The sequence below is a fragment of the Ochotona princeps genome, chromosome 3 (genome assembly GCF_030435755.1).
Source record: "Ochotona princeps isolate mOchPri1 chromosome 3, mOchPri1.hap1, whole genome shotgun sequence".
NCBI classification, from domain to species: Eukaryota; Metazoa; Chordata; class Mammalia; order Lagomorpha; family Ochotonidae; genus Ochotona; species Ochotona princeps.
Window position 1 is genome coordinate 26,847,135 of NC_080834.1, and position 20,560 is coordinate 26,867,694.

Genomic DNA, 20,560 nt, shown 5'->3' on the forward strand with positions numbered 1-20,560 from the left:
GGCGGTGCTGACAAAGCCTCCACGGCTGAGCCTCTGGGACGCCACGGCGCTAAGAATAGCAAGGAATATTAAGACGCGTCATTATTTCCCACCAACATCAGGGTTGTGCACTTGGCTCCTTAGCAAGAGCGGAGCTGGAGGCGCAAGCCTCCCTCTGGGCTCCTGCTGTGGGAACTTCCGGCTGTGCGGGACAGTCACACGCTGGGGTGTCTCACACCTGGCAGGTGGGGCCCGGCTGAACCTTCCACAGACACTGCCCTGCTCAGCCCCCTGAGGGCAGGAGGGGTGCGCCACAGGGCCAGGCTGCTGCGTCATGAACACGGCACTGCTCAGCCCTCGATTTCTGGGACCCCCAAAAGTCGACTCAGACACTGGAAGCCGAGCACCCTCCGGGTGGTCCTGGCAGGGAATGGGCAACTGAGGCACAGGAGCGGCAAGCGAGGAGGCAGCTATCTTGCCGTGGCCTCGGAGAAGCTTCCTCTCCACTGTTGTGACAGGAGGAGCCATCGGTGAGCAGGAGCTCTGGGACCCCCAGCATCCGGGCACTCCTGCTGTGGGTGGCCCTTCGAGCTGGCTGCACTTGAAGGGGAGATTCTATTGCATGGTTTATCCTACACTGATCTCACACCCTCCCAGCAGGGACAATCTTTCACAAGGCCACCTGCAGCCCCGCACCCCATGGGCCCAGAGTGGCAGCCCCCATGTGCCCGCCAGCCACAGGCAGGGTAACGCACTAGTAGTTGACCCTCTGGCTTCAGCATCAATCAGGTGGACTGTGCCCGACTGGGCCAGCAGTTTAGTGGCTGACCCTGGGTCCTCTGGAGACCTGTAAACCTCACGAGAGTGGCTGCGGGGCCAGCGTCGTGGTGTATCAGGCTGCTCCTCTGCCTGCAGTGCCAACATCCCATACGCCGGTTCCTTTCCCAACTGCCCATGGGAGACTCAGAAGCTGCTCCTGGCTTCAGGCTGCCCAGCTCTGGCCGTTGTGACCATTTGAGGAGTGAAGCAGCAGATGGAAGATCTTTCTGTCTTCCTTCTCTCAACCTTTCCAATCACAATAACAATTTTTAAGTGGCCCCAGAGGCCCTCACCCCGGGGAGTTTTCTGTAGTACTGAGGCATGACCTGGGGCGTCTCTGGCCACCAAACGTGCTTCCCTGTGGCTCTGTGGAGGTGAGGCTGGGAAGTCCTGGGCCTTGAGGTTGGCGGTGAGGACTGAAGCTTTGGGGCTGAGTGGTGGGGGGAGGGGCACGATCCGATTGAGGTGTTTAATTCGTTCACTGTGTTATCTTGAGAGAAAGAGAGCTGCCACCCACAGGTGCCCTCCCCACACTGCCAGCCTCAGCAGGTGCTAGAGTGGGCCAACGGTGGGAGCTAAGCGCCAGCTGGGGAACCAACTGCTGCCCTCAGGAAGTCTCTGGCAGAACTGGACGCACACGTACACAGGCCCTGCAGCAGGAGGTATCACCTGTGCCAGGCCTGTGCCCACTCCAGCCTTACATGTGCAGTGATGGCTGTGCTGAGATCTACCCAGGGTGAGCCTTGGAAACGGGGCACCCAGTGTACACCACACCTCAGCAGCCTGGGGAGGGCCAGTGGCCAGCTGCGCCTGGGACAGAGCTCAGAATCACCCTAAAGGACTGCAGCCTGCCCTGGCCCTGCCTCAGACCCCAGCATTGTCCCTGCTGCTCTAGCAGGTGTGTGTCTTACTGCTGAGCCCTAAGGACCTGCCCAACCCTGGCCAGACAGGTGAGCCACTCCCAATCACAGTGTGAGGAGTAGAGGCCCAGCTTTGGGGTTCAGGCTTACGTGTCTGCTCCCCCAAAGTTTCAGCCCCCCAGAACCCTGCCTGGGGCAGTGCCAGGACCAGGAGCTGCCCACTACCCTGGGCAAGCGTCGTGCCAGGAGATGACCAAGCTCATCTGCAGCCCAGTGCTGGTCTCCTAGGAGACGTGCTTTCGTGGGCCAACTCCCACCTGTGACACCCACTTGGGAGAGTGCACCCCCCTTGCGCCGCCATCACCGCACTCACCTGGGCCACAGCCGCTCGCTTCAGCCCATTCTGCCAGGCAGCGGGCAGGGGGGCTTGACATCTGCCATCTGTCACTCAGCCTGCAACCGTGTCCCCATTCTCTTGGTGGCCAAGTGGCAGTTCCTGGTGGCATCAAGCCTAGTGCGTTACCCCGCCTGTGGCTGGCGGGCACGTGGGGGCTGCCACTCTGGGCCCATGGGGTGTGGGGCTGCAGGTGGCCTTGTGAAAGATTCTCCTCTCTGTCTATCCAACTTTCCAATTAAAAAATAAATAAATCTTTAAAAAAGAAAACTACCCAGGCAGAGTTGGGAGGTCAGTGTGGGGAGAAGCTCTTCCTTCTGTACGTTACATTTGTACATTACTACCTTCGGAGCTAAGTAAAGAAAATAAAAAGCCAACTAATCCTGGAGTGAGTGGAAGGGTAGCACTAATAAAGAGCGAACAAAGCAGCCAGCAGAACACCTGGAAACAGCACAAAAGGGAGTTTGCAAATATCTGTTGGGTCGATTGGCCTGGACCCCCGCCACCAGGCACCCATTACCAGGACCCCAGAGAGCCAATACCAGCGCCTGTCTCCAGCAGAACTCAATTTTTGCGACCACTTCTCCGGAAAGGTATGCCCGGCACTCCCAGATTGACCAAGGAGCTGCATGAAATGTGAGGGTTGGCCAAGCCCTGCCCACCAAGTACCCACCAAGTGCCTCACTGCACGCAGCAGCCGCAGCCACACGAGCCTTCACTCTGGGAAGTCACCCAAGTGTCCACCCCCAGACCAGCGAGTGGGCGATGTTGTGGGCACAATCGCACCAGCACCCTGAGATCTATGGGGCGGACCAAGAGCAGGCACCAGAGCTGCCCTGGCACAGCATGCCCGTCTGCTATCCCTCCCAGCAAGGGAGCCTTACCTGAGAGCTGCTTGACGGCCACGGGCCTCACCTTGTAGGGCGTCCTGCGAGACACAAGATGGCCACATGAGTCCCCCTAGCTTCCTCAGGCAGGGTCCGTGTATGTGCCCCATTGCCCAGGAGACGCCGAGTGGGCATGCATGGGAGGCGAGACCAGCCAGATGTGGGGTGGACGAAGCGGACTGTGGCTGCTGCCCCTGTGCTGGCGAGTGGGTGAGGCAGTGGCCACAGCAGCACCGTGCACAAGGCCACACGCCCAGTTTCTCATCTTCCACTCGGCCGTCAGTGTAGGCAAACAGGCTGGGGTGCACCCCTTCACCTTGGCAAGATGAAAGCCCTGGCAGGAAGCACGTTCGTTCGTCGATTCTTTCATTCATTCCCCAGGGCTCATGCCAGGTGGCTCAACACCATGGTCTGTGAAGTCTGAGACACCCCCAGCCCTAAATGCCCAAGCCGTGAGCTCCCCTCCCTCCCGGCCGCATGGTAGGATTTTGGGATGGAGCCTAGGGGAGGTGATTGGATGAGTTCATAAGTGCAAGACCCTGGGGATTAGGGGTGGCGCCTCTGCAGAGGAACAGGGGACGGGGGCTCCCCTTCCCACCATGAAGTAGCGACATTGCCCAAGGCCACAGCAGTGTGGGAGGTTCACGGAGAATGGCGAGGGGGAGCATGCACTGGGCACCATGCTGCAGCGGGCAGGTTGCACCTGCAGCTGTGGCAGGGATGCGTCAGAGCCCCGGAAGAGCAAGTTTGATGCTGCTGCTTACCGCTCCGAGTTCGCAGGCATGGTGGGGTCGATGGAGACCATGGCGTCGTCCGTGGTCAGGAGGGAGATGGTTGTGTTTCTGGAAGACAGGCACATCAGTGTGTCCCCCGCCCAGGGACAGACTACACCTGCACACGGACCCTAGAGAGACCAGGTAGGTCCCCGGGGCAGGGCACAGGCAGGCACTGGGCAGCTCTGAAGAACACACACAGGCACCGCACGTGGCTAGCGTTCCTAGTGGGGAGTACAAGGCCCTGTGACAACTCTCCGTGGACGGGGAGGTGGGCGTCTCAGAGCAGCCCATTTGAGGATTCTCAGGGGAGGGGGATAATTTACAAAGCTAATACCGGCTGGGGGTTCCTGGTCCAAACACTTGGGTTTAGAAGTTGTTGGGATTCCCCCTGCCCACTAGGTTTTGGAACATATTTGTATATCCCAATTCTAAACATGAAACTCAATTATGTTTCAAACATGCCACTATTTATTACGATTTCTCATCGATATTCAGGGACTCCCCAAACGCCCAAAATGGTTAGTGCCCAGCCAGGCAGGAGCAAGGGCTATGCCCATCTGGGTCTCCCATGTGGGTGGCAGAGACTCAAGCCCTAGGGCCACCACCTGCCCCTCTCATGTGCTCCCACCTGCCCCTCCCACGGTGCTCCCACCTGCCCCTGCCACAGTGCTCCCATCTGTTCCTCCCACGGTGTTCCCATCTGTTCCTCCCATGGTGTCTCCACCTGCCCCTCCCACGGTGCTCCCACCTGCCCCTCCCACGGTGCTCCCACCTGCCCCTCCCACGTGCTCCCACCTGCCCCTCCCATGGTGTCTCCACCTGCCCCTCCCACGGTGCTCCCACCTGCCCCTGCCACAGTGCTCCCATCTGTTCCTCCCACGGTGCTCCCATCTGTTCCTCCCATGGTGTCTCCACCTGCCCCTCCCACGTGCTCCCACCTGCCCCTCCCATGGTGTCTCCACCTGCCCCTCCCACGGTGCTCCCACCTGCCCCTGCCACAGTGCTCCCATCTGTTCCTCCCACGGTGCTCCCACCTGCCCCTCCCATAGTGTCTCCACCTGCCCCTCTCACGGTGCTCCCACCTGCCCCTCCCATGGTGTCTCCACCTGCCCCTCTCACGGTGCTCCCACCTGTCCCTCCCACGGTGCTCCCACCTGCTCCTCCCATGGTGTCTCCACCTGCCCCTCTCACGGTGCTCCCACCTGCCCCTCCCATAGTGTCTCCACCTGCCCCTCCCACGGTGCTCCCACCTGCCTCTTGGCGTGCTCCCACCTGCTCCTTCTGGGGTGCTCCCACCTGCTCCTTCTGGGTGCTCCCACCTGCTCCTCCTGGGGTGCTCCCACCTGCTCCTTCTGGGGTGTTCCCACCTGCTTATCAGAGTGCTCCCACCTGCCCCTGCCACAGTGCTCCCATATGCCCCTCCCACGGTGCTCCCACCTGTCCCTCCCACGGTGCTCCCACCTGCCTCTTGGGTTGTTTCCACCTGCCCCTCCCGGGGTGCACATCACCAGGAAGCTGGAACCAGAAGTGGACCTGGGGCTCAACACCAGGCAGTCCCTGATGTGGGATGTGGGTGTCCCCCACGGGGGCTCAGTGGCTGTGCCAGTGCCTGGGTCTCCCACACAGCCGTGCAGGACCCTGAAGGCAATGCTGCTAGCCAGCTTAGCGTACCTGCACCGAGTGAGGCATGGTCACATGTGGAAGTTCCCACTCTGGCAGTGTGGGGTTGGGATGCAGGTGTGCCTTTTGGATTAGGTCCCTGTACACCTCGACAGCCCCCCTCCTGCACATGGCCCTGTTCCCTTCCCAGGTGTCTCTCCAGAGGCGGAGCTGGCCAGGGCCACTCACCGGGGCAGGCCGGTGGCAATACAGAACAGGTCCATGATGTCACTGGAGTTGCAGTACCTGCTGAAGACCACCTGTGGGACAGAGAGCAGCCGGCCATGAGGGCACCCAGTGCCTGCCTGAGTCCTCACGCCAGGGAGGAGCCACCGCGGCTGGCCCCGCAACAATGCCCACCCATCTCCTCTGTAGCCTGTTGCTCGTCTTGGGTGAGGCAGGACTGGCCAGCTGGGTGTTACGAGGTCACATCACAGCTCATCTCCGGGGGCCTGCGGTACACCAAGACACAGTGGACTCAGAAGGCTCAGGACTCACTCACGGGGGAGGGAACAGAGCACAACGCTGTCAATCACCGGAGTCCACAGGAAGCCACCTGGTCAGCATGAGAGTCGTGTACACAGAGGGCCCGGGACCCCTGCTGGACAGAGCGAAGTTGTGTCAGCATCACCTGTGGGGGCACCACCGGCCTGGAACAGCAGCCTCCTGTTGGTCCCTGCCGCCTGCCAAGTGCCATCTCTGCTAGGCCAGCCAGGTTCCAGCTTTGTCCCCTTTCCTTTCAGAGCTCCCCATGGCGCAAACCCCTGACCCCAGAGACCACACCATCTAGGGCAGCTCCTAAGCCTCACCAGACCCCAGCCGGCTGCCTGAACTTGGTTCATCCAGAACAGAGGACTCCAGCCCAGCACGCGGCTTGACACGGAGCGCGCAATGGGCTGGCAACAGAAGTCATGCCATGGCTCTCGGTCTTGTCGAGGTTTAAAAACGTTTCCTCTAGACAGGCGTTGTGGTGTGACCAGTGAGGCGGACACCTGCAGCGCCGGGATCCCATATGGGCGCTGGTCCGTGTCCCAGCTGCTCCACCTCCCATCCAGCTCTCTGCTAACGCAACTGGGAAAGCAGCAGAGGACAGGCCAAAACCTTGGGACTCTGCACCCATGTGGGAGACCTGGAAGAAGCTCCTGGCTCCTGGCATCAGCCTGGCTCAGCCCTGGCCCTCGAAGCCATCTTGGGAGTGATCCAACGGATCTTTCTGCTGTTCAAATACACAAACACATTTTTTACAGTTTCCTGGGTCTATAAGGAAGCCCTTTTTGTCTTCCTAATATAGCAGGCTTTCTTCTTCTTCTTTTTTTTTTTTTTTAAGATTTATTGTTACTGGAATGTCAGATATAGAGAGAGGAGAGACAGAGAGGAAGATCTTCCGTCTGCTAATTCACTCCCCAAGTGGCTGCAATGGCTGGAGCTATGCTGATCCGAAGCCAGGAGCCAGGAGCTTCTTTGGGGTCTCCCATGCGGGTGTAGGGTCCCAAGGCTTTGGGCCGTCCTCGACTGCTTCCCCAGGCCACAAGCAGGGAGCTAATCCAGCAGTTTTTAAATGATTCCTGGATTCTCCCTGGCCCTACACTTAGACTCTGGCAAGACATCTTTTTGCATTGCTTTTTTTTTTTTTTAAATAATTGTTATTTTTCAAAGTTTTATTTTACTTTTATTAGAAAGGCAGATATACAGAGAGGAGGAGAGACAGAGAGGAAGATCTTCTGTCCGATGATTCACTCCCCAAGTGAGCACAACAGCCAGTGCTGCGCTGATCCGAAGCCAGGAGCCAGGAACTTCCTCCAGGTCTCGCATGCAAGTGCAGGGTCCCAAGGCTTTGGGCCGTCCTCGACTGCTTTCCCAGGCCACAAGCAGGGAGCTGGGTGGGAAGCAAGGCTCCAGGATTGGAACTGGCGCCCATATCCTTGCCTGTTCAAGGTGAGGCCTTTAGCCACTAGGCTACCGTGCTGGGCCCCCCAAAATAATTAGTTTATTTTTATTTGAAAGGTAGAATTACAGAGAGAAGGAGGGACGGAGAGAGATATCTTCCATCCAATGGTTCACTCCCCAGATGGCCACAACAGCTCGAGCTGAGCCCAAGCCCTCGGGCCCTCCCACTCTGCTTTCCCAGGTGCAGTAGCGGGAGCTGGACTGGAAGGGGAGCAAAGGAGAGTAGAACAGGTACCCCACGGGATGCAGGCACCACAGCTGGAGGATTCACCTGCCACGGCATGCTGCTGGGTTTGTCCCAGCTATGCAGTCTTCTGCCAGTGTGCCATGGGAGCCAGACACAGAAGCAGCGTCCACATGCTTGGGGTCAGACACGCCAAAGGAGCTGGGGATGCCACACAGGATGGACGTGGGCACGTCCTCGGGGCTCTGGCAAAGGTGCAGCAGTCTGCAGGCCCGGGCCTGGGGGTGCTCGGGGGCCTCCCAGGGCTGGGTTCACCAGCATTTGTGAGGGTGGCCGGTGGTCCACAGCCACAGCCTCGTCTGCCCCTGCTGCAACAGTGTAACAGTGCCCCCACCCAGTGAAGACTCTCCATAGTGTGTCTTACGCCTGCCAGGCACCCCTGAGCCAGGAAGGGCAGACCACAGGGCTGTGGGGGGAGAGAGGCGCGGGGAGGTGTCCAAATGGCTGCTGGCCTAGCCTGGACCAGCTGGACGCCTGCAGGACGGAAGCCATGTAGCATGCTGGCAGGGAGACCAGCCTCTCCACTCAGGCGCTGACTCAGCCCGCAAAGCCAGAAGCAAAGCCGCTACAATGATGAGACGGGAGGGAGGAGTGGGCGGAACCCACGGCCAATGCTCTCCTGGGCTGGCCTCCACACAATCGCACCACAGACCCCACTCTGGGTGGGGCGTGGTGGGTAGCTGAGGGGGACAGCTGAGAAGCAGGTTCCCTGTGTCCTCCGGAAGGCCTCACATTGCAGGGTGGATGCCCCTGCCTGGGAGCCCTCTTGCGTGAGGAAACACACCACAGGCATTCCAGACGTTCACACAGGGGAACTGAGGCAGACGGAGACGCACCAGCACCCACATCCAGCGAGGGCTGCACCAGCCCAGCGCCCGGCCCAGCTGGCTGCCCCTGGCCTCCTCATGTACACGGGCGTGTGTTCTGGAAAAACCCATGCGTCTGAGATTGGGAGTCCTGAGCACAACCGATGACTCCTTCTGTCCACTGGCGCCTGCTCCATGCCACAGCACGGCAGCGGCCACTGGGAGCCTCAGTGCACCGTCCCTCAGAATGGGCAGCCGGCAGCAGCTCTGCACACTTGGGGAGTACATGTGAGACCGATTCATTGCATGACCGGCCCAACACAGAGCTTACCTCCTCGCCGCCAAGCATTCCCGACACGCGTGGGCCGCATGGCACAGGCCCAGCTCAGAGGTTCACAGGCCCGGCTGCTGGCAGACCCTACAGGCAGACAAGGCGGAGCATGCACCTGCCCGCCCGCCCACCGGGCAGGCCGACAAGTCACACCCCTTCCCTCAGCCAGGCAGCCTGGGCTGGGGACCTTCTGGCTTCTGTCTCTCTAGGTCTGTCCTTCTAAGTGGGGATTCAGAGCAAGATGCAGAGGACAGCAGTGACCAGCCTGCACCTGCCACGCCCCGAGTAGCAGGGAGGTGAGCCATGCTGCTCTGTGCCCTTGGTGACGGCCTGTTCACACTCCCTTGTCCTCACTCGCGGCAGGCCCAGCTGTCACCTGCTTCTATGCCTAGGCCCAGGCCCTGGCACTATCTGTTCCCAGACACGGTGCCCGAGTTTCATCGTGAGGCACATGCTGCGGGGACGCGGCTGGACTTGAGGAGCCATGTCCCCTCCGCCCTGTGTGCAGCGTGAGTGTGGAACCACTTCCTTTCTCCTAGGTGACCTCGGGGCCGGGGGCCTCTCTCCTCCTCCCTCCAGGTGCCCTGGGCACTGCTGCCTGCTGGCTTCACTCCTGGCCCCTTGCAGCTCCAGGGTCGCTGTCCTTGCCTGTCCCAGAACTCCCCCACTGCACCCCAAACCTGCACCCTGATTTCACTCACTCCGGCAATGTGACGGTGGTGAGGTTTGCTTGCTCCAGAAACCTCCAGGCCAGCCACATCAGGGGACCTGGGCCTGTCAAACGGCCAGGCTGGCCTCTGGGGCACTGCAGGCACACAGACACCAGGGCCAAGGAAGCGAGGCAGACCCCCAGACGGACCCTGGAAGTGCAGCAGAAGAGCCAGGGGTCCCAGACCACACAGCCCTGGTCTTGCCTTGTCCTGGGGCAGCAGGGTTTCCACAGGAGGTCGGCAGGACCTGGAGACTGGTTTTCGATGGGACGGAACACTTGAGACCAGTAAGGTGGTTGTGGACAGAAAAAGCTATCACTCAGGCCATTATAGTGCATGGACGCAAACACAGAGACAAGGGCACAGGGTCTCCCTACGGCCACCTGGGTCTCTCCCTGGCCACCTGGGTCTCCCTACAGCCACCTGGGTCTCTCCCCGGCCACCTGGGTCTCCCTACGACCACCTGGGTCTCTCCCCGGCCACCTGGGTCTCTCCCCAGCCACCTGGGTCTCCCTACGGCCACCTGGGTCTCTCCCCAGCCATCTGGGTCTCCCACAGACATCTGGGTCTTCCCAGTGCAGCCCAATCCTGTGAGCCACTGTCCCTGGCAGAAAGCAGGGGAGAGGCGCCAGCGCCTGTGTCCAGTCCTTCAGGGCCTCCAGAGGGCCCAGAGTCACCCCTGAGAGCTCAGCACTGCCCCGGTGGGGGTGGGGCAGGGACCCCGAATCCACACGGCCCAGGAAAAGCAGTGTGGAATTCATGTGGCCCTCCGCCCCGAACCCCAGGCCCACAAAGTGCGCTTAGGGAAATGATAACACACAGAACCTTTGGGGCATCTCCTGGGGCTAGCAAGGTGGCGTCCCATGAGCACCAGACGGAATCCCAGCTGCTCCACTTCCAACCCAAGGTTCCTGGGACAGCACTGGAGGACGGCCCAAGGGCTCAGGCCCGTGAGTCCACGTGGGACACTCAGCTGGACCTCCAGGCTTCAGCCTAGCCCAGCTCTGGCTGCCGTAGCCATCTGGTGAATGGACCAGTATCCAGAAGATCTCTCTGCGCCTTTCAAATAGGCAAATAAATCTTCTAGAAAAAGCATGTCCTAAGGCCCACTGCCATCCTGGGCCCCCTCAGGAGCACTCTGGCCACTCAGCATTGACCCCCTAAATCCCGGCCCCAGGCAGGCAGGTGGCCCCATAAGGCACCCCTCCCCACACGTGGTTTATTGCTGAGAAATGGGGCAGAATCGCTCATCAATGGTGTGATGACGGGGTTTCACAGGTGTCCAGGGCCCGCCTTAGATCAGCACTGTGTCTGGAACATGATGAGTCACCCCTCTCAGGATGGCTACATGGACACACGTGCAAGGGAGGTCCCCCGAGGATGAGTGGTGGCTTCTTGGAGTGCCGGGATGAGGGAAGCCTTCATTTCTCCCCAGTGGTTTTACATTTCTCAGGCTGCCAGCACACAATGGGCTGAGCGGAGGGAAGTGGCACCGGGCTGGTGAGGGACTGCGGGCAGGGATGCCAACAGTGACCACCCAGGGGCACCCAGAACTGCTCTGGCATCAAAGGCTCCCGAAGCTCACACCATCTCAGACATGATGAGAAAATTACATGGCAGTTAGCAGGGGAGCGGCACGCAGCGGCGGGAAGCAGGGGTACCCAGAACACCAGCAGTGGGAAACCTGAGACTGGCGGGGGGGGGGGGGGGGGGCTGGGAGAGGGAACGGATAAGAGACAAAGCCAGGTTCCCAGCCCTGAGGGGTGAGCACGTGGCTGGGAAAGGAGACAGAAGACCCCCCCCCCAACGATCATGACTGGGATCCCACAACTCCAGACGGCAAATGCGCACTCACCTTCAGGCACCTGAGAGACTCGGGGGTTGCTGTGAGCCTGGCTGGGTCTCCCCAGAAGCAGCTGGGGGTGGGGCCGGACTGCATTTCTGCAGCACTTACACACTCAAGACGAGCCAACACACACACACACATCTCCCCACGTGAGGACAGACACCATCTTCGGGATCCCCTCCATGGCTGCCCTCAGATCCCAGCATCAGGGGAGGCCAGGGTGAACAGTTGTTGGCTGGGGCAGAGCTGAGCAGGATCTGACCTGAGCCAAGAGGCTGGGTTTTTCTGGACTAGGGGGACGCAGAGACAATGGCAGAGTCACACTCCAAGCCTGGGGCTATCTTGGGGACCCACTTTCCTCAGTTCTCCACAGGGAGTCGTGTAAATTTACAAGACAAACAGATGCTAATAAATACAGCACTTAACTGCTTCAGGCTCTCTAATCAGGGCTGTGCAAGCAATCCATTTAGGAAAAAAATGAAACAAAACAAAACAAAACCCCAAAACCAGTTGCTCAAATGCAGGGCTGATGGTGCTCGGAGGCTGGGGTTAGCAGCAATGCGACCTCTGCCCCTGCTCGCTCCAGCTGGGCGGACCCTGGCCTAGGCCTAATCTCCAGGACCGCCGATTTCAGCCCCTCCTCCCCCCAGCCTGGGGCCCCTCTCCGAGGCTCTGTGGGGAAAGCAGGTGCTACTCCTGCTTCAGGCCCCTGGACACTCACCGCCCTCCCACTGTCACCTTCTCAAGCCGGGAGCCCTGACGGCCACAGGAAGTTTTCACAGCAGTCAGAAGGTTCCACGGACCTAGGCTAAGGCTGCCGGCATTGACCTCTGACCTCCCTACTGACAGATAAAGCTCAGCTGACTGTCCCCTCAGCACATAGATGGTCAGGCACCCTCCAGGCAAATGGGGTGAGGGTGGACTTGTGCCCCGAGGCTTTATGTGATGTCACTAAAGCCATCACCACTGCCAATGGTGACAGAGGCCAAGCTTGGGCTACAATAGGAGCCAAGTGCTTGCAAGCCTGGAGACCCTCAGAGAGGCGGTGCAGGGTCCTACCACATGGTCTTGAAGGCAGGGTCACACCTGCCACTCACCTGCACCAGGTAAGAGTGGCAGAGGCTGTCTCGGCCCCCTGGCCCTCCCTGGGCCTCGGGCTCCCTGCACTTTCCCATACATTTCTATCACAGTCTGGAATGAATAGGGTCCGGCCCCTGCCCGACGGGACACGGACCCGCTGCAACTGCTGGTGTCCTGTCTGTCACAAGCTGTGACTCAAGCTTGTGGAAGTGACCGTGAGGCCCTGCCTGCCCCACAGCAGACGGGAGCTTGAGGTTCTGACTGCCAGCGGGTTGGCCCAGGGCGGATAATCAAGCTGTTTTCCACCGTAGCTTCCGGGCCTGTGATTACCAGCTCTGAATACAAAAACCAGAAACCAGCCCCGCTGAGAGCGCCCACAGCCAAGAACCATTTTCTGCTGCTTATGCCCATTTCCCGAGAAATAAACACACAGTCACTGAAGATGATGCTGCCCCCACCCCCCATCACCCCACCCCGCCCACGGCACGGATCACCCACCCAGGCCTCCCAGTCGGACCTGGTCATCACACCGGGATGGGTCACAGTCACATGGCTCCCTGACCTTTCTGTTTGCTAACTCAAGACCAGCTTTGGGCCTCCTTTCCCTTCCTCATGTGGGGGATGCTTTTCTGCCACTGTTGGCAAAAGAACACAAAGTAGCAACAAAAATGATGGCTTCTACACAGTGTGCAAGGCAGGGGCCACTTCCGGGAAGGAAGCGCACCACGGGCAGAGGAGGTGTGCGCCTTACAGTGTGCATCGTGACCCCACTCCCGCTCCCCCCACGGCCCATCTTGCTAGGCCCTGACCTCTGGCCCTAGGCTGGGCTGACTTCATGGCTCTTTCTACCTGTGTGTGTTTGTAAGTGCGGTGCATGGGGTGTGAAGTGTCTACAAGAGCATGGCGTGTATCCACACATGTGCATGTGGAAATGTCCTAGCCTAGTGTGACGCATGTGGGGTGTGCGACAAGCGCCCTCTTTCGTCCTCCTCTCCCCCACAGGTTTGTTGACACGCAAGCCTCAACATGTACCTGCAGGCTGGGTCTTGCGCCTCCTGAGGCTTCAGCCACTCCTCCCGGGCCTCCCTGCAAGGGGGAGCAGTGGAGAGGAATGTATCCCCCGCTGGGCACCCTAACTCCATGCATCGCTCGCCTCCTGATTCCTTCACCCCACACACCCCACTCCATCACCAAGACAACACTGGCCCCACACCCATGCCACCAGAAGTATTTGAGATTTAGGGGTTTTTAAAATGTTGGGAATTTGGGGGACGCCAGCCAAGTCTAAACAGCAAATTCCTCTAACATCTCACAGACGCGCGAGAGGCCGGAAGGCAGCACTGTGCCAGATGTGCGGCAGGCCTGTCCTGAGGGGCTGCGGCTCGTCTCCTTCCCGGGGTGCCCCCTCACTGTCGCCTTAGGCTGAACACACGGGAGACATCAACCAGCGGCAGCACTGGCAAAGGATCCCAGCTGTACAGGGACCCAGCTCGGCGCCAGCAAATTCAATCAGAACGTCTGGCAGAACTCAAGGGGATGTGGAGAGATGCCCCAGATCCCAGCTGCCACATGCAGCCCGCAGCAGCGGCAGACACGGAGTGACTTCGGTGGGGGGTGGAGCAGGTGCAGCCAGGCCCTGCCACTCACTCCACCTGCTGGTTTCAGGGTTCCCGCCATCACCCAAGGCTGGAACCAAGAGGTGTGGGACCCGCCAAAGAGTCAGAAATATTTTCAGTCATGTGGCTGGCAGCCTGGGAGTGTGAGGGCTGGGGAGGTTGCAGAAGCAACCTTCAGATGCGCCCCCTGGGGTGGCACTGGGTGAAGAGGTCACTCCCTGAGTGGAGCTGGCATAAGGGGCAGATGCAGTGGCATCGCATATTCAACCACAACCTGTGGCACTGGCATCTCACCATCAGCTCGTTTGGGCACTGGCCACTCCACCTCTGATGCAGCTCCCTGCTGAAGCACGCGGGAGGGCATCAGAGCACAGACCATGGGCCGCTGCTGCCCATGAGGGAGACCCAGATGCAGACCCTGGCTCCTGGCCTTCTGCCCCAGACGCTATCAGAACCGTCTGGGGAGTCAACCAGCAGTGGCTGCAACACACCCCATGCCCCACCCCCACCCGGACCCGCCGCTGCTCTGCCTTTCAAAAACACATTTTTAAAAAAGATTTATTTATTTTATTGCCAAGTCAGATATACATAGAGAGGAGGAGAGACAGAGAGAAGGATCCTCCATCCGATGACCCACTCCTCAAGCAGCCACAATGGCCGGAGCTGCGCCAATCCCAAGCCAGGAGCCAGGAATCTCTTCTGGGTCTCCCATGTGGGTGCAGGGTGCCAAGGCTTTGGGCCGTCCTCGACTGCTTTCCCAGGCCACAAGCAGGGAGCTGGATGGGAAGCAGGGCCGTCAGGATTAAAACCGGTGCCCAATGGGATCCTGGGGCATTCAAGGCGAGGACTTTAGCCACTAGGCCACCGTGCCGGGCCCCAAAACTAAATGTTAAAAAAAAACAGGCAGAGGAGAAGGTAACGGGAAAAGAAGAGACGTGTGCCTGCTTCCCGCGGAGACGGCCATGAAGCGGCCACAAAACTGCCAGCAGCTACCGTGCCAGGGCCTCAGGACAGAGGGGGTCTCGCTGGTGACCAAGGGGACAGTAGACCCCAACCCCCCAACATGTATCCCTCAAGGCGGCTGAGCCACGCCCTGGCGCCTGGAGTGCTGCAGCCTGGGCTGGAGTGGGCTCTGGGGGAGCAGCGGTGCACTCCCCCACCACCCCCGTGGGACCCTCGTGGTGGCCTCATGTCACACTCCGTCAACACCCTCCCCTGCCGGCTCTCAGGTGCTCTGTCATGGTTTGTTGCTCTAATGTCCATCTCCACAGGGGACCGAGATGCAGACAGCAGGGAACCTGAGGGAGTCGGACAGGGCTGCAGATGCGTTTATGGCTTCTGTGTGGGTGGGGTGCTGGGGGCAGCCTGGTCAGCCTGAGCGGGGGTGGAGCAAGGTCCTAAGTGACAGACCAGCCCTCCAGGGGTCAGAACCATGGTATGCCCCTGTGGCTGCCCCAGGCGCTACAAGCGGCAGAAGTGGGTGGTCACAGCCGGGCATCCAGCTGTGGTCACAGCTGCTCTGGGAAGAGCGGGGAGGGGGTGGACCTCCCTGGACAGCCCAGCCAACATACAGAGGGACACACGCCCACTCCTGGGCTCGGATGCAGCGGCGCTGTCCCCACCTTCCCACGAGGGCCGGAGCCCTGGGCACCAAGGCCCAGCCACAACCAGTACGACTTTGTCCCCGGAGGGCTGGGCCGCAGCTCTGGGAGACACATTCAATGTGCAATAGTGGCCAAGGGCAGGACGGCGTGGGCGGGTGGAAGAGCGGGCCTTGGGCATGAGGACCAGAGGGGGCGTGGTGCTGGGGGTCCCTAGGGGCTTCTGTTTGGACAGAAACCCAGGCTCTCCCCACCCCCACCTCCTGGCTTCCTCTCCATTTCTTTGCTCAGAATCGCATTATCCTGACCCAGTGGCCAGGGAGGGTCCTCCGGGCAGGCGGCAGCTCGAGTTCCTGACATGTGTGTCCCTTGCCCAGGCCGAGGCGGCTACCTGAGATAGGCAGGACACCCCACCAGTCTCCATAAGCAGCCAATCTGACGAGCAGCACCCACATCACACGGCAAGGCCCGGCACAGGCTCGGGTCCCCACCTGCTGTTTTCAGCTGGTGCCCCAGGGGCAGTGCAGCCTGGCACCAGCAGGGACGGGAAGGAAGTAGGGACCCCTGGATTTATCTTAGGCTCCCTGGCCTACCTGACAGAGGACAGAGCAGTGGGCTCATGGCACAGGCTGTGCTGAACCACAGATCCCAGGCCCAGAGGTGACAACTCCCGGGAGCCCTGTGGTGCCATTGGATGGGGCACCCTAGCAGACCCATGCAACCACAAATCAGAACGGCGGGGTGGGGGGAGACTCAGTGATAAACACCCCCACCCCACAGACAAAAATTGTGCAGGGCAATGGCCAAGGCTTACAAACATTGGGTAGACTCAGAGCCACTGTCCTGCAGGTGAGGGCGAGACATGGTCAGATCTCCCCAAGGCACACTGCTTGGTCTTGGAACACTGACTCCGGCACCTGGGGAGGGGTGGGGAGGAGGGTGAACCTACACAGGCACATGGGGACTACTTCCCAGGAAGCGGATCTGCAAGCAGAGAGCTGGGCCAGGGGCCAGAGGCCAGAGGCCACTGCTTCCCAAGGCCCCCTGCAGGCAGGGGAAGCCTTCCGGAGTGGGCCCAGTCTGGGTGGGGCCAAAGTTGGAAAGACTGACTGCAGGGCTGCCACCATCTCGTGTGGGTGACCCAAGATCCCTCTGGGAGTTCTGGGGCTTCTCCCAGCACTCCCTGGCAAAGGCCTAACCAAGTCCCCAGGCCTGCAGGCCACCTACACCCATAGGAGCAGGTGTGTGGACCCGAGAGGTCTTGGTCGCCAGTGCGGCTCTGATGACAGAGGTGGGTGATCTGGGGCAGAACAGAGGGTGAGCCTGCTGTCCCCTCAAGTTGGCCCTGAACTCAGGCTCCTGCTGCACCCGCTCTGTCTCCCCGAGCCCGCCAGCCCATCCTGCGCCCTCCTGCTCTTGCTGAAGCTCGGACCACCGCAGCTGCAGTATCACAGGGGATACAGGAAAGGCAGCTGCCACGGCTGCCTGCACCCCCATCCAAGCCCAGAGCAGGACAGCCTCCTGGAGCCTGCCCACATGGCCCCTGCTCTGAGTGGATTACCCATGGCACGCCACTGCCCACCTCCTTGGCTGAGACTGGAGGGACTTCTGGCACTACGTACGAGCCCCGGGTAGGTGGCCCATTGGCAGGTCACCAGCAGGCACCCCTCTCCCCACCACAGCTCACATCTCCAGCAGCCTCTGCCCACCTCCTAGACACCAGAAAGGCCTTGCTATGATCAGCACTCTCTGTGCTTTTCGGGCGGGCAGGCCTTTGGGACTGACCACTGTGTGCAGCTGAGCTGCGGCTGCCGCGAACTTTCACAGTGGACAGTGCTGCCATCCCCGACCAGGGGTCAGCACAGAGACTGAGGCCCCCAGAGCCCCCTGCTCCCCTGACAGCCCCAGGAGGGTACACAATCCACCTGGTGGTGGAGAGGGGGTGGCCAGCAGTGCCTGCCCAGGGGACTCACTTGCACAGGTGAGCGGAGACCCAGGCAGGTCGCCTAAGTGGCAGACACCTGGCTTTGGTAAGGAGCAGGACAAAGTCACTGTGAGTTGCATTGGCCCTGGGCTCTGTGCTGACTCCAAGGTAGACAATGCCATGGTAGGCACAGAAGAGGGGGTCCTGGGAGCCAGAGGGGTGGGGAAGGGCGAGGGCAGGATGGAGACATGGGAGGAACAGGGCCTGGAACCGGAGACCATGCATGAGCCCTGGACAGGGAGCCCAGTGGGGAGGGCCCTGGGTGAAGCAGAGGGTGGGAGAGGGGGCCTGGCAGGAGCCGCTGCGGTGGGCAGCAGCCACGGAGGCCGGGACGCTTCTCTGTGGATGTCCGCACAACAGCTGATACGGCTCCTCCTTCTGGCCTGTCTCACTTGCTTTCCCTGGCCAGGCGGGCAGAGACCAGCGGCTGGACTAAGGAAGGGCACACAGAATCCCTGGGCAACATGCTGCCCTCCAGAAGCTGCCTTCAGCTAACAGGCTGTAGCCCGTGGGTGGCTGAGGAAACAGGAAGGACACGCTGCTGGCCAGGTGAGGCTGTCCTCTAGCCAGAGCTAGCTCCTGGGCCAGCGTTTGAGAGCAGCCTGCCCAGATTCCAGAACACTTTGGGGTCCTGCCCCTCAGTACTGCTTGCATGCACAGCATGGGGTGGGGACTCCAAGCTGCCTCAGCACAGACTCTTGGGACAGGGAGATGGAACGCCCCCCACCTCACGCTTGGTCCTGCAGCCTGTTGTGCAACTTCAGGGGGATGTGGCACCAGGGCGTGTCTGCCGACTTTGTCATTAAATCATAAATAAGGCCCTGCATGAGCCAAGCAGCCAGGAGTCGGGAATGGAGGCCTTGGGGACAGCTGGGTCCGGAGCCAAGGCCCCTCCCTTCAGACCACTTCAGGCCCCCTGCCCCCACCCCCGCGAGCAGAAGCTATCTGGCATCTCTGAAGTCTTGGCCGGAAGCTGGTTATCTCCAACAGCGAGATAATGCAGGAGCCTGGGGCTCCACACTGGGACCTGCAGCAGCAGGACAGCCCCCAGCCCACCTGCCGCTGTGGCCCCCATCGGCCAGCACTCTCCTTGGCAGCAGACAGTGGCCTGCTTGCCTGCAACAGATCCAGTGCCTGGGACCTCTAGGGAAGGAAGTGTTGGCTGGGACATACCGTGTCCCCCCTCGCCCCCCCCCGTCTGCCACACTCCAGCTCTGGTGCTCACGCGCTCATCTGCAGCAGCAGTGGTCACAGCATGGGCAGAGGCAGTGCATGCCCCAGCCTCCTGTAGTGTCCACCCGCCCCCACCAGCTCACCGGCTCACCATCACCACGGCCTCTGAACTTCGTTACCACCCCCTTTGCCGACGACGAGGGCACCAGCCCCTGGCAGCCATGGAATCTGCTCCTGGCACGGAGGCCCTGAACCTGCTCCTGCCAGGGTACCACCTGACCGTCCGGGACTGTGCAGCTTTCCCAGCCACACGTGTGTCAATCAACTATGCAGGACCACTAGCCAGTTCAGGGCCAGCCCCTAACACTGCTCCACTCCAGTTCAGCTCCAAGCCAGCCTGGCGTTCTCAGTAAGCCCCTGGTGCGGCCCCCCCACCATGGGAGTCCTGGTCGAGGGACAAACACTCACCCTCCAGTGTAGGGAAAATGTTCGTCCGAGCAACCGTGTGCTGCACATGTGTGCGTGCGTGTGCACACGTACACATGTGTGTCTGCATGCACGCTGGAGCAGACCCGCAGAGCTGGCCAGTGCCTTCCCCTGGGACGAGGTCCAGCCCCATGCAGATGGGCCTGGGTCTCCTCGCCTGAGCTGAAAGAACCAGGGGTCGCTCACCGACCTTGGGAGGCGGGGGAGGGGCTGCGCTTGGCATTTCCCAGGCTCAGGCTGGGGGAGGGGGGTACGGGGTGGATGGGGGTGAGAGCCTCTTGTCGACTTGGCTTATCTGCTGGCAGAAGGCGCGTCTGAGACCCCAACCCAGAGCCCAACCCAGCGGGCGCACCTGCTTGGCGCGCGGGCGCGCAGGCAGCTCCCCCCTGACTTTCCTCTCTCCACACAGCGAGGACAGCAGCAGCGACTGGAGGGGGAATGGGGAAGCAACGTCCACAAGAAAGCTCTTCCTGGGGCGGGGGCTAAACTAGACCCCCCCCCGACCAAGCCAGCTCTCTCATTGTCCCTGTCTGCGAGCCGGGAGGGGTCCAGGGACCGCGGGTGCGCGAACAAAGGCAGGGCCTGCCCGAGAGCCAGGATGGCTTGGACGCTGGACATCTTCGAGGGCGCCGAGGTGCTGAGACCTCCGGCGGGGACAGTAGCTAGAGCGCAGCCCCTGCGCTACCACCGCGCCCCAGTCCCCCACGCGCTCCGACACAGCTCAGTCCCGGCCCGAGGGTGCGCGGGGGGCTGGGGGCCGGGGTCCTCCCACCGGAAATGCCACGCTGCCCTCGCGGGCCTCTGACAGCGACAGCTTTCGGCGACCGGCGGGACATCCGGGAGGGGGAGGGTGGGAAGCGGCGCGGGGACCCCCGGCCAGCCGGGACCGCGGACGAACAGAGGGATGGGGCGGGGGCGCTACCTTCTGGATGCGTCCATCGATGTCCAGGTAGATGGCCTTGGGCCGGTAGCTGGACGAGGCAGAGCCCATGCTCGCCGCGATCCGACTTTTCCCTCTCTCTCTCTACTTTCTCGCCGCGCCGCGGGCAGCGCGGGGGCGGGGCGCGCGTGGGGGCGGGACGGGCGCGGGGCTGCGCGGGGCGGGGGCCCGCAGCCAACCGGAGCCCGGCCTGCGCGTCCCGGGCGCTGCGCGGCGGCGGCGGCTCGGCTCCTCCCGCCGCCCCTCCGCCCGCCCCGCCGCTGCCCGGCCCCTCCCCGGACAGGCGCCCCCTCCCCCGCCCGCTCTTCCCGGGACCCCGGGGCCGTCACGCACCACGCGCGCTCGGGCCGCGCATCCGCAGCGCCCTCCGTGGCTCGCGCGCTGACCCCGCGTGGACGCTCGCCCGTCCGTCCGTGGCCAGC

General features: G+C 61.4%; 1 protein-coding gene across 1 annotated transcript in view; it reads right to left on the bottom strand.

Moving 5' to 3' along the window:
• The window catches only part of PDE9A (phosphodiesterase 9A), a 52,525-nt gene extending 32,258 nt beyond the window's left edge, over positions 1-20,267 (bottom strand). Inside the window, exons 1-4 of the mRNA XM_058661252.1 lie at positions 20,121-20,267; positions 5,564-5,634; positions 3,704-3,781; positions 2,937-2,980 (exon numbers count right to left, since the gene is read on the bottom strand). Coding sequence (XP_058517235.1) covers positions 2,937-2,980; positions 3,704-3,781; positions 5,564-5,634; positions 20,121-20,189 — 262 coding nt within the window. The 5' untranslated portion in view covers positions 20,190-20,267. The remainder of the gene's footprint in view (positions 1-2,936; positions 2,981-3,703; positions 3,782-5,563; positions 5,635-20,120) is intronic.
• Positions 20,268-20,560: the final 293 nt, after the last annotated feature.